This window comes from Hemitrygon akajei, chromosome 2 (genome assembly GCF_048418815.1).
Source record: "Hemitrygon akajei chromosome 2, sHemAka1.3, whole genome shotgun sequence".
Taxonomy (NCBI): Eukaryota; Metazoa; Chordata; class Chondrichthyes; order Myliobatiformes; family Dasyatidae; genus Hemitrygon; species Hemitrygon akajei.
Window position 1 is genome coordinate 170,441,095 of NC_133125.1, and position 13,566 is coordinate 170,454,660.

At 47.1% G+C, this 13,566-nt stretch overlaps 1 protein-coding gene across 2 annotated transcripts in view; it reads left to right on the forward strand.

Annotated features, from left to right (window-relative positions):
• The window catches only part of gnl1 (guanine nucleotide binding protein-like 1), a 50,857-nt gene that overhangs the window by 17,448 nt on the left and 19,843 nt on the right, over window positions 1-13,566 (forward strand). For both annotated transcript variants that reach the window (XM_073032298.1, XM_073032306.1), the window contains 3 exons: window positions 5,490-5,641; window positions 6,737-6,808; window positions 11,691-11,898. In XM_073032298.1, the coding sequence (XP_072888399.1) occupies window positions 5,490-5,641; window positions 6,737-6,808; window positions 11,691-11,898 (432 nt within the window). The remainder of the gene's footprint in view (window positions 1-5,489; window positions 5,642-6,736; window positions 6,809-11,690; window positions 11,899-13,566) is intronic.

The following is a 13,566-nucleotide window of genomic DNA, read 5'->3' on the forward strand; positions in this document are numbered from 1 at the left end:
CCTTCCTTTCTAGTCCTGATGAAGGGTCTCAGCCCGAAACATCGACAGTTTATCCCCCTCCATTGATGCTGCCCACCCTGCTGAATTCCTCCAGCATGATCTGATGTGTATGCACAGCGCACAAGGCAGTTTTTCACTGCATATGACAATAATGGGCCAACTGAAATGTTTTGTACGGCTGCAACTTGAAATTCAAACTCTGATATTCTATGGCTACCAATTGCCTCTTTCACTAGCCCACCCACTTCTGCCATTGCTTTCATCCCAAGGTCTCTCTGTACATCATCTTGAGGTCTCTGCCATTTACTCTACGCGCCTTACCAGAATTTGACCTCTGAAGGTGTGTTGCCTGGACTAGTTCCGTGTTCTGTTCTGTGTCCCACTGAATCTTTAGAACGTAAACATCACGACACAGGAACAGGCTCAGTACTGTGCCGAAACAATTAAATTGGAGATAAATGGTCAAGTGAACTAATGGCCTCTGCCTACACACCTTTCATATCCTTCCACCTTCCTTACATTCACGTGCCTTTCTGAACACCTGTTATAAGTCTCCAGTGCATCTGCTGATACCACCTCCTCGGGCAAGACATTCCAGACACCCACCACTCTCTGTGTGCAAAAACAAACCCCGAGCAAACGTGCCCATCGCGTCTCCTGTGAAACATAGAAAATAGGTGCAGGAGTAGGCCATTCAGCCCTTCGAGCCTGCACTGCCATTCAGTATGATCATGGCTGATCATCCAACTCAGAACCCTGTACCTGCTTTCTCTTCATACCCCCTGATCTCTTTAGCCACAAGGACCATATCTAACTTCCTCTTAAATATAGCCAATGAACCGGCCTCAACTGTTTCCTGTGGCAGAGAATTCCACAGATTCACCACTCTCTGTGTGAAGAAGTTTTTCCTCATCTCAGTCCTAAAAGGCTTCCCCTTTATCCTTAAACTGTGACCCCTCGTTCTGGACTTCCCCAACATCGGAAACAATTTTCCTGCATCTAGCCTGTCCAATCCCTTTAGAATTTTATACGTTTCAATAAGATCCCCCCTCAATCTTCTAAATTCTAGTGAGTATAAGCCTAGTCGATCCAGTCTTTCTTCATATGAAAGTCCTGCCATCCCAGGAATCAATCTGGTGAACCTTCTCTGTACTCCCTCTATGGCAAGAATGTTTTTCCTCAGATTAGGGGACCAAAACTGCACACAATACTCTAGGTGCGGTCTCACCAAGGCCTTGTACAACTGCAGTAGAACCTCCCTGCTCCTGTACTCAAATCCTTTTGCTATGAATGCCAACATACCATTTGCCTTTTTCACCACCTGCTGTAACTGCATGCCCACTTTCAATGACTGGTGTACAATGACACCCAGGTCTCATTGCATCTCCCCTTTTCCTAATCGCCCACCGTTCAGATAATAATCTGCTTTCCTGTTCTTGCAACCAAAGTGGATAACGTCACATTTATCCACATTAAATTGCATCTGCCATGAATTTGCCCACTCACCTAACCTATCCAAGTCACCCTGCATCCTCTTAGCATCCTCCTCACAGCTAACACCGCCGCCAGCTTCGTGCCATCCGCAAACTTGGAAATGCTGCATTTAATTCCCTCGTCTAAATCATTAATATATATTGTAAACAACTGGGGTCCCAGCACTGAGCCTTGTGGTACCCCACTGGTCACTGCCTGCTATTCTGAAAAGGTCCCGTTTACTCCCACTCTTTGCTTCCTGTCTGCCAGCCAATTCTCTATCCACATCAATACCATACCCCCAATACCGTGTGCTTTAAATTTGCACACTAATCTCCTGTGTGGGACCTTGTCAAAAGCCTTTTGAAAATCTAAATATACCACATCCACTGGCTTTCCCCTATCCACTCTACTAGTTACATCTTTAAAAAATTCTATAAGATTCGTCAGACATGATTTTCCTTTCACAAATCCATGCTGACTTTGTCCGATGATTTCACCTCTTTCCAAATGTGCTGTTATCACATCTTTGATAACTGACTCTAGCATTTTCCCCACCACCAGTGTCAGACTAACCAGTCTATAATTCCCCGGTTTTTCTGTCCCTTTTTTAAAAAAAGTGGGGTTACATTAGCCACCCTCCAATCCTCAGGAACTAATCCAGAATCTAAAGAGTTTTGAAAAATTATTACTAATGCATCCACTATTTCTTGGGCTACTTCCTTAAGCACTCTGGGATGCAGGCCATCTGGCCCTGGGGATTTATCTGCCTTTAATCCCTTCAATTTACCTAACACCACTTCCCTACTAACATGCATTTCCCTCAGTTCCTCCATCTCACTAGACCCTTGGTCCCCTACTATTTCCGGAAAATTATTTATGTCCTCCTTAATGAAGACAGAACCAAAGTAGTTATTCAATTGGTCTGCCATGTCTTTGTTCCCTATGATCAATTCACCTGTTTCTGACTGTAAGGGACCTACATTTGTCTTAACCAATCTTTTTCTTTTCGCATATCTATGAAAGCTTTTACAGTCAGTTTTTATGTTCCCTGCCAGCTTTCTCTCATAATCTTTTTTCCCTTTCCTAATTAAGCCCTTTGTCCTCCTCTGCTGGTCTCTGAATTTCTCCCAGTCCTCAGGTGTGCCGCTTTTTTTTTTGCTAATTTATATGTTTCTTCTTTGGACTTGATACTATCTGTAATTTCCCTTGTCAGCCAGGGGTGCACTACCTTCCCTGGTTTATTCTTTTGCCAAACTGGGATGAACAATTGCTGTAGTTCATCCATGCGATCTTTAAATGCTTGCCATTGCATATCCACCGTCAACCCTTTAAGTATCATTTGCCAGTCTATCTTAGCTAATTCACATCTCATACCTTCAAAGTTACCCTTCTTTAAGTTCAGAACCTTTGTTTCTGAATTAACTATGTCACTCTCCATCTTAATGAAGAATTCCACCATATTATGGTCACTCTTACCCAAGGGGCCTCACACGACAAAATTGCTAACTAACCCTTCCTCATTGCTCAATACCCAATCTAGAATGGTCTGCTCTCTAGTTGGTTCCTCGACATGTTGGTTCAGAAAACCATCCCGCATACATTCCAAGAAATCCTCTTCCTCAGCACCCTGACCAATTTGGTTCACCCAATCTATATGTAGATTGAAGTCACCCATTATAACTACTGTTCCTTTATTGCGCACATTTTAAATTTCCTGTTTAATGCCATCCCCAACCTCACTACTACTGTTAGGTGGCCTGTACACAACTCCCACCAGCGTTTTCTGCCCCTTAGTGTTATGCAGCTCTACCCATATCGATTCCACATCCTCCAGGCTAATGTCCTTCCTTTCTATTGTGTTAATCTCCTCTCTAACCAGCAATGCTACCCCACCTCCTTTTCTTTCCTGTCTATCCCTCCTGAATATTGATATCCCTGGATGTTGAGCTCCCATCCTTGGTCACCCTGGAGCCATGTCTCTGTGATCCCAACAATTCATTAATAACTATCTGCACATTCAGTTCATCCACCTTGTTACGAATGCTCCTCATTGACACACAAAGCCTTCAGACTTGTTTTTACAATACTCTTAGCCTTTATACAATTATGTTGAAAAGTGGCCCTTTTTGCTTTTTGCCCTGGATTTGCCTGCCTGCCACTTTTACTTTTCACCTTACTATTTTTTGCTTCTACCCTCATTTTACACCCCTCTGTCTCTCTGCACTTGTTCCCATCCCCCTGCCACATTAGTTTAAATCCTCCTGAACAGCAGTAACAAACGCTTCCCCTAGGACATTGGTTCCAGTCCAGCCCAGGTGTAGACTGTTCTGTTTATACCGGTCCCACCTCCCCCAGAACTGGTTCCAATGCCCCAGAAATATGAATCCCTCCCCCTTGCACCATTTTTCAAGCCACGTATTCATCTGAAATATCCTCCTATTTCTACTCTGACTAGCACGTGGCACTGGTAGTAATCCAGAGATTATTACCTTTGTGATCCTACTTTTTAGTTTATCTCCTAACTCCCTAAATTCACCTTGTAAGACCTCATCCTGTTTTTTACCTATATCATTGGTACCTATGTGCACCACTACCACTGGCTGTTCACCCTCCCATTCCAGAATGTCCTGCAGCCGCTCAGAGACATCCTTGACCCTTGCACCAGGGAGGCAGCATATCATCCTGGAGAAATTACCCCCCTCTCACCTTGATGCATACCCTCTGGCATTAGGCATTTCAACCCTAGTGAAAAGGTCTACTGTCTCTCTGCCTCTCATAATCTTATGAATCTCTATCAGGTCTCCCATCAGCCTACACCACTGCAGAGAAAATATTCCAAGTTTGTACAGCCTCTAATCCAGGCAGCATCCTGGTAAGCCTTGTGCACCCTCTCTGTCCTTCCTAAACTTTCACTATCTCTGATTCCACCAATTCTCACTTGTTTATCAAACCACTTGCATTCCCATCTACTTGTTTATTTATTTGAAGATACAGCACAGAACAAACCCTTCTGGCCCTTCGAGACACGCCACCCAGCGATTCCTGATTGAACCCGAGCCTAATCACGGGAGAATTTACAATGAGCAATTAACCTACCGACCGGTAGGACTGTGGGAGGAAACACATTCTACGGGGAAGGTGTACGGAGGATGCCGGCTTTGAACTGCAAACTCCCCAAGCTGTAACAGCACCATGCTAACTACTGCACCACTGTGGCACCCTCACTTCATATGTACAGTATTACAAATGAGAGGTCCCAGCACCATTCCCTGTGGTGCATCACTTGCAGTTTTTTTCCTAAGAATAATGCCCCTCTCCCCCTGCCCTTTGCCTCCTATCACACAGCCAAGTTTGCCAACGAGCTTCAGATCCCTGTGCCTTGCCTCTGGACCAGTCTACCACGTGGGCATCAGAATCAGGTTTGCAAATTTCTACAGGTGTACAGTGGAGACCATTCTGACTGGTTCCATATCCATAATTCTAAATTAATTTTATATAATTCTTTATAATTGTTGAATGTTGTTTCTGTTGCATGTCACGTCAATACACCCACAGCAAATTCCTAATACATGATAAATGTACTGTAGAAGGTGAGTAAAGTTGAACTTTTCCTATCCGTGTACCTGTCCAACTGTCTTTTAAAAGCTGTTACTGTACCTGCCTTGACCACTTTCTTCAGCTTCACTGATGCAACCTCGCCAACTGTACACCTTGTAAGGTGCAAATCAGATCTGTCTGCAGTACTGCCACAGGTCAGTGCATGTACATTCAGATCAAAGACTAAAAGCTGGTCGTAGTGTCCGTTGCAGCTGGGGTCTGGTGGATGTTTTCACGTGGGGAGCCAGGCCAGTGGTGTTAAGGGCTGAATCTTGGCTCTCCCATCTCTTCCTTCTCCCTACCTTCAGTTGAACTGATTGATTTTAATTGTCCGTCAGTGCTGGGCCTTGCATCACCTTCTCTTTCTTCCTCCGCCCTGCTTCATCAAGTTGATTTGACTTTAATTCCTCCCCCAGTGTTGGATTTTCCAAAGCGCTCCCCCTGGAGCTACTCGATGACGAAGGAGCAGCTCCTGGTGCAGGAGGAGAAGGCTTTCCGCGAGTACCTGGAGAAGATCTACAGCACGTTCGATCCCGCCAAGCTCAGTTACTTTGAGCACAACTTGGAGGTGAGGCAACTGGCCGGTGGAGCAAACAAAGTGTGGAAGGAAGCTTTACTCTGGGTAGAATCTCTCGTAGTTTTGCCAAGTCCCAAAGACTTGAGGCCAGTGACACCACTGTTGGCATCTACTTGTGTGTAAAGTGGAAAACCAATCTATATGCAGCAAGCTCCCAACAAAAAGTATCAACTGTCAGTTTGTACACTCCCCCCCCCCCCCCCCCATTATCTTATTCTGGCTTCTGGCTCCTTCCTTTCCAGTCCTGATGCAGGGTTGCAGTCCAAAACATGGACTGTTTATTCCCCTCCATAGATGCTGCCTGATCTGCTGAGTCCCTCCAGCACTTTGTGTGTGTTGTGTTGCTCTGGATTTCCAGCGTGTACAGAATCCCTTGTGTTTGGGATAATGAGTCGATCTTCTTGTTGGTCTTTGGGGTGGATTTTGTCCACAAGAAAATTTCTTCAAAATAGTGGATTGGGACCATTCAGTTCCCCCTGAGAAGGCAGATAGGGTTTCAGTTTGGAGACAGCAGAGACTGGATAATGTGAGAGGATAAGTTGGCAGTTAGCGGCCAGGATCAACTGTTTAAAATTGTCTGAAGGGGTGAGGGCAGAGGTCTTTTAAATTTTTTTTACTCAGAAATATATTGTGGAGTTTCGGAGTCTTTGTTAAATGGAAGAGGTGGGTAAGATACATGGGATTGTTTGGCTGATGGGCAAGCCTGCCTATTGGCTGGCGCAGGGAAAGGTGGGCCCTGCGTATAGGCTGGCGCCTCTCAGGCCTTCTGATTAGGTGTGCCCAGCTTGCCAGTTGGCTGCAAGTTGAAGTGCATCAGGTAGAATAGGTAGTGTGCTACCTGGTGGATGAGGGCGATGGGTGGGTGGAAGGGTAGATTGGGTGATGTGTGTGTGTGACTGGTAGGATTGGGCAGTTGGAAGGTGCTGTGACAGCCATGAAGGTCCATTTTCCACTGCCTGTACTGCCTTGTGTTTGGGACAGGTATGTAAACGTTCTTGATGTGCTCCACCAAAAAGATGTACTCTGCCAGTGGGAATTCATCACTCCCTATGACTTCACTGACTCACTGTCTCTAACCCCGTGTAGACCTGGCGACAGTTGTGGAGAGTTTTGGAAATGTCCGACGTCGTTCTACTGATCACGGACATCAGGCACCCGGTAAGTATTGTAAACGGTCCAGGGATGGCGTCTTGGAGCGGAAAGTGAGTTTGGTTCCTCCCTAGGTTACAAATGCCCAGCGTATGGGCAGCCCATCCATGCAGCTGAGTGTTTGGGAGTTGGGCGGGATGTATTGAAACCTACCGGACATTGAAAGGCCTGCAGAGAATGTTCCAGCAGAGGGATGGTGTAAGATCCGAGGGCACGGCCTCGGAATAAAGGGGCATCCCTCTAGAACTGAGATGAGGAGGAATTTGTTCCGCTAGAGGGTGATGGATCTATGGAACTTGTTACCACTGTTGGGTGTGGAGGCCAAGTCATTGGGTGTGTTAAGGCAGAGGTTAATGGGTTCTTGATTGGTAAGGGCGTTAAAGATTTCGGGGAGAAAGGGGTTGATTAAAGTCAGTCATGGTTGAATAGTGGAGCAGACTTGATGGGCTGAATGGCTTAATTCTGCTCCTAGATCTTCTGGTCCCCAGGATGGGGATGGATTTGCTGGTCACCGCGGGGCTGGAAGCGGGGCATTTCCGCACACCACCTTTCTCCACCTCGAGCTACAACAGTTGGGGCTTGCGTGGAACCGAGCAGAGCTGGGCGCGCTGGGCAGGCTCACTCGCCAAGTCAGTGAGGCCGGCTGGCGGCCGCTCTTCCCATGCCAGCACTTCTCCCGTCACCGCTGTTTGTCCGGTCCTCCCTCTCACACACTGGTTCTGTTCATTTCTGACTTACAAAAAAGAATTCGGGCTGCAGACAGTTAAAACATTGATCAGTACAGGCTCTTCGGTCCACAGTGTTGTGCTGACTTTTTAACCTCAATCTATCATTGCCCTCCATTTCCTTTCATCCTTGTGTATGTCTAAGTGTGTTTTAAACGTCTGTAATATCTCCCCAAACCACTGTACCTGTGCGTAGAGGGAGATAGAGACACTTAAGAGTGCATTCCACCCATCTATTGTATTTTATTAAAGAAATCTTACCTCTGACATTCTCCCTATACTTAATTACCTTAAAGTTAGCTGCTTCTGCCCTGGGGTAGAGGTGCTGGCTCTCCACTCTGTCTGTGCCTCTATCACGTCGCCTCTCACCTTCCTTCACTCCAAAAGCCCTGGCTTGCTCAGCCTTTCCTCATAAGGCACGGTCTCTGATCCAGGCCGCATCCTGGTGAAACAAGTTATGGTGGCCTTTATTGAAAGGGGGTTTCAGCACAGCAGCGGGAGAAGTCCCATTCCAATTGTACAGAGGCTCGGTGAGGCAGCATGTGGAATTCTATGTATGGCTGTCGTCTCTATTCAACGGATTAAGTTTTTAGAACTACGAGGTAATGTTGCAGTTCAGTAAAACTCTGGTTAGACCACACTTGGAGTATTATGTTCAGTTCTGGTCGCCTCAAAATAAGCAGGATGTGGAAACTTTTTAACACTGAGTGGTAGGCTATTTGATTTTATAATTGTTTAAAAGGTTGGCACAACATTGTGGGCCGAAGGGCCTGTACTGTTCGACTCTGTTTGGTCCAAAGGTCAGACAGACAGACATACTTTATTGATCCTGAGGGAAATTGGGTTTCATTACAGCCGCACCAAGAATAGTGAAGAAGTATAGCAATATAAAACCATAAATAATTAAATAACAATAAGTTAATAATGCCAAGTGGAAATAAGTCCAGGACCAGCCTATTGGCTCAGGGTGTCTGACACTCCGAGGGAGGAGTTGTAAAGTTTGATGGCCACAGGCAGGAATGACTTCCTATGTCATTCAGTGTTACATCTCGGTGGAATGAGTCTCTGGCTGAATGTACTCCTGTGCCTAACCAGTACATTATGGAGTGGATGGGAGACATTGTCCAAGGTGGCATGCAACTTGGACAGCATCCTCTTTTCAGACCCCACAGTCAGAGAGTCCAGTTCCACCCCCACAACATCACTGGCCTTACGAATGAGTTTGTTGATTCTGTTGGTGTCTGCTACCCTCAGCCTTTTGCCCCAACACACAACAGCAAACATGATAGCACTGCCCACCACAGCCTCGTAGAACATCCTCAGCATCGTCCGGCAGATGTTACAGGACCTCAGTCTCCTCAGGAAGTAGAGACGGCTCTGACCCTTCTTATAGACAGTCTCAGTGTTCTTTGACCAGTCCAGTTTATTGTCAATTCGTATCCCCAGGTATTTGTAATCCTCCATGTCCACACTGACCCCTTGGATGGAAACAGGGGTCACCGGTGCCTTAGCCCTCTTCAGGTCCACCACCAGCTGCTTAGTCTTTTTCACATTAAGCTGCAGATGATTCTGCTCGCACCATGTGACAAAGTTTTCCACCGTAGCCCTGTACTCAGCCTCATCTCCCTTGCTGATGCATCCAACTATGGCAGAGTCGTCAGAAAACTTCTGAAGATGGCAAGACTCTGTGCAGTAGTTGAAGTCCGAGGTGTAGATGGTGAAGAGAAAGGGAGACAGGACAGTCCCCTGTGGAGTCCCAGTGCTGCTGACCACTCTGTCTGACACACAGTGTTGCAAGCTTCCTGAACCTTTCAGTGATTTGTGTACAAGGACACTGGACAATAATGTCCTTCACTACCTGAACAAAACTCCACCTTTCGATTCTCACCAGCACGGTGGATAACCTTTAATGGTTCCACGTTAAATACTACCTGCTTTGTCTGTACTCGGTCTGCAGCCCTCTATAGTCAATACTGCCACCTAGCTCTGTAACTATCAGCAGCAGATTACAGTATCTCCCTGTCGTCCTTCACGTTGTGCCAACCTGTCTGGGGCACCAGAACTGGTTGCATGCCCCAGATATTGTGGGAGATCTGTACATATGAAACTGCCACAGGTTTGTACTGCAGATTCAAAATATACTGGGCTACAGGAGTTGTCAGACTGCAGAATCCTGACTAGAGAGCTTGTCATGACAGAATAACTTTTACCGGTAGTTCTCAGTTTTGGGAAACCACAGTATCATTATGGCATTCTACTTATCATTGGAATTTGGAATCACAGATGTACAGAATAGAAATGAGGCTATTTCAGCCCGTTGAGTCTATACTGGCCCATTTACAATCCCACATTAATCCTGTTTTTGTTCTCCCCACACACTAATCAACTACCAGCAAATTCTCTCACTCTCCTCCACACCGGAGATAACTTACAGCAGTCAGTTAACCTCCCAACTCACTTGTCTCGGGAATGTGAGAGGAAACTGGAACAGATGCGGGGAACCTGCGCGGTCGCGATGAGAACCTGCAAACTCCACCACAGACAGCACCAGAGGTCAGGATCGACCGCGAATCTCTGGCACTGTGTCCGTGTCAGTACGCCAGCCCTGCCTCACAGTTGTTGCTGAAGCCCTTGGCTCTGTCATCGCTATCTCCACACCCTCTATTTCAGTGCTCCCCTCTCCCCTCGCATGCTTTGAGATCTTCCAGCTCCTTGTAGTTGACCAATTTCTCCACCTCGCTGCTCTCCATGGCCCCTAGTTTGAATGTGCCTCAGTTTTAAAATCCTCGTTCACCAGAGTCGAATTATTTTTGCTCTGCGGAAGCTGCCCAATCACGTGGGTATTTCCAGTATTTTATTGATTTCATTTCAGTGCTTACTGTAGTTTTGCAGACAAGGACGTAGGTGAGCTAAGAGGTGGTAGTTGTCTGTCATGTCCAATGATGACAGGAAACCTGTACGGGAGAGTTTTTAAAGTGGAAAAGGTGTTACACTGGAGCAACTCCACTCTCTCGAACTCAGAAGTCCCAGTCCAGTGGTACGAACAAGCGTAACAAACTGGGGTTTTCCCTGGCTGCAGTGGATGACCATGATGTCTTTGTGCCTTGTCGTATCCTTTGCTCTCCTCTGAGCGTTCCAATACCGCCTTCCTGGCTGCTGGATCTCGCTGTGGATCGCGTCCACTGGAGCTGACTTCTCGTGCTGGGACAGGCGCGTTCCTATCTCACTGGGGTATGAGACCCACCAGCTACCCTCAGCTGGTTTAGCCCGCCTGTCGAAGTGCTATACCAGGGTGTGACCACTGTCATGTGCAAACAGCTACTTGGAGCTGCAGGTGAGAGCTGAGTGTCCAGTGGGGACCAAAGGTGGGTGAGCTGCCCTGGAACGGACATGACAAGCCCCATCCCCGACTCTGTTTAAAAAGAAAACTTGACCCCGCATATCTCCGTTAAACTTTTGCCCTCTCACCTTAAAGTGTATGCCCTCAAGTATTTGACATCTCTACTACGGTAAAAGATTCTGACTGTCTATGCCCCTCTTAATTTTGTAAACTTCTATCAGGTCCTCCTCCCAACCTCTGTCACCCCAGAGAATACAACCCATGTTTGTCCAACCCCTCCCTATACCTCAGACCCTCTAATCCAGGCAGTATCCTGCTGAACCTCTTCTGCACGTTCTTCAAAGCTTCCACACCCTTCCTTCAATGGGGCAACCAGAATTGTGGCTTTAGGTGAAGGGGAAGGCAGAAAATAACTTTACCTGTCTGTGTAGCTGGATGTATAATGAACAGTTCCCTTCTCAAAACCAAAAGTCATCAGAACAGAATTAGGTCATTTGGCCCATTGAGTCTGCTCCACCATCCCATCATGATTGATTTGCAGTCTCTCTCAATCCCACTCTCTCCATAACATTTGATGCCCTGACTAAACAAGAACCTTTCAACCTCTACTTTAAATATACCCAATGACTTGGTCTCCACAGCCGACTGCGGCAGTGAATTCCACAGGTTCAACACCCTCTGGCGAAACAAATTCCTCCTCATCTCTGTTGTAAACAGATATCCTTCTCTTCTGAGGCTGTGGCCCCTTGTCCTGGACCCCCCCCCCCCCACTATAGGAAACGTCTCTACATTTATCCTCTTGACCGAGTTCCTCCCCTACCCACAGGTGATTCACTTTTCCCCGGTGCTCTACGACTACGTGACCCAGGAGATGAAGAGGAGCCTCGTCCTGGTTCTGAACAAGATCGACCTTGCCCCGCCCTCTCTGGTGGCAGCCTGGAAGCATTATTTCCAGCAGAAATTCCCTCAGCTCCACGTCCTCTGCTTCACATCGTACCCACGGGAGAAACAGGGCGAGACAGATCCCAGCACAGGTAAGCAGCGGGGCTGTCGTTATTATAGAGGGAGCACTACTGAGGCTCAGCGGACCCTGTCGTATGCGGTGAGATTGGGTCGTCTAGACCGTATTCACTGGAAGACGTAAATAGTTTGTAGAAGTTGCAATTTATGCTTGTGTTTAAGACTGGTTTCAAAGCATCTAAATTATCAGCAAGTTATTGAAGGAACTGCACGGTGCACTAAGTGAATGCGTCACAGTAGCGAAGCCATTACAGCTCGGGGAATCATAGAGTGTAAGGAGTTTGTGTGTTCTCCCTGCGAGGGTTTCCTCCACGTGCTCCGGTGCCCTTCCTTTCCAATGAATAGGTGGTGGTGGCATCCGTCGATCTCGAGAGACCATGGATCTGCGCCTGGAGTTTCCAGGGCGCAGGCCCGGACAGGGTTGTATGGGAGACCGACAGTTGCCCGAGCTGCAGGCCTTCCCCTCTCCAAGCCACCGATGTTGTCCAAGGGAAGGGCACTAGGACCCAAGCAGCTTGGCACTGGTGACGTCGCAGAGCAATGTGTTGTTAAGTGCCTTGTTCAAGGACACAAACACGCTGTCTCAGCTGAGCCTCGAACCAGTGACCTTCAGGTTACTAGTCTGATGCCTTGCCCACTAGGCCATGCGCCAACACTATGGTGTGATGAATAGGTAAGTTGATTATTATAAATTACCCTGTGATCAGGCTAGGGTGAAATAACTGGGTTGCTGGGTGGAATGGCATTTGGGCCCAAAGGACCGGTCCACACTGCATCTCTAATAAAATTAAATGTATAAAGTTGTCACAGTTTTATATCAGGGAATCAGGCCCTTTAGCCTAATTGTCCTTGCTGTCCACAGTGCCACACTGAGCTGGTCCCATTTGCCCATGTTTGACCCATATCCCTCCTAGTCTTTCCTATCTGTGTACCTGTTCTAATGCCTTTTAAAGCAGTTTTACTCTCCTCAGCCTCTTCCTCGGGCAGCTCGTTCCATTTACCCACCACTCTGTGTGAAAAGGTTCCCCCTCAGAGGGTGGACATGCAAGGTCTTTATACAAAATGAGATGCTCTTTGTAGAATCTCTCCCAGCTCATAGTTTTTATACTCTCAAGGACAAAGATAACAAACAGCAGGTGGCTCAGTACAATTTCAAAAGCTACATTGACGTCGTTGGCTTCAACCTTTTATGCCTGACAAATGGTTCCATTGGAAAACCTATTCACAGTGGGAGCACATTGTAACTGACAAGACCCACCTAAACATTCAAACACCTTTCTTGGACAAAGTCATTCACATAGAAAGTCGGTGGACCGCAGGTGGTGGAATCCAGAGCAACGTGCTGGAGGAACTCAGCAGGTCAGGCAGCATCTGTGGAGGGAAATCGAGACTGGAGGAAGAGTCTCGACCCAGTATGTCGACGGTCCATTTTCACCCCTCGGGTGATTCCTGGCCCACTGAGTGCTTCCGGTGTCTTGTGTGTTGCTCCAAACTTTTCCACGTGGACCATGAGAGGGCAGAGAGCACTGTCGGTCAGCGATGGTTAAGATGTTGCACCTCTTGGTCTGGCTCGCACTAGCAGCCTGGCCAAGACCCTTCGGCCCATCTCATGTGTGCTGACTGTCAGCACTACTAGTCGAATCCTATTTTCTTTTCTTTTTTTTTGCTTCTGGCTTCCACGT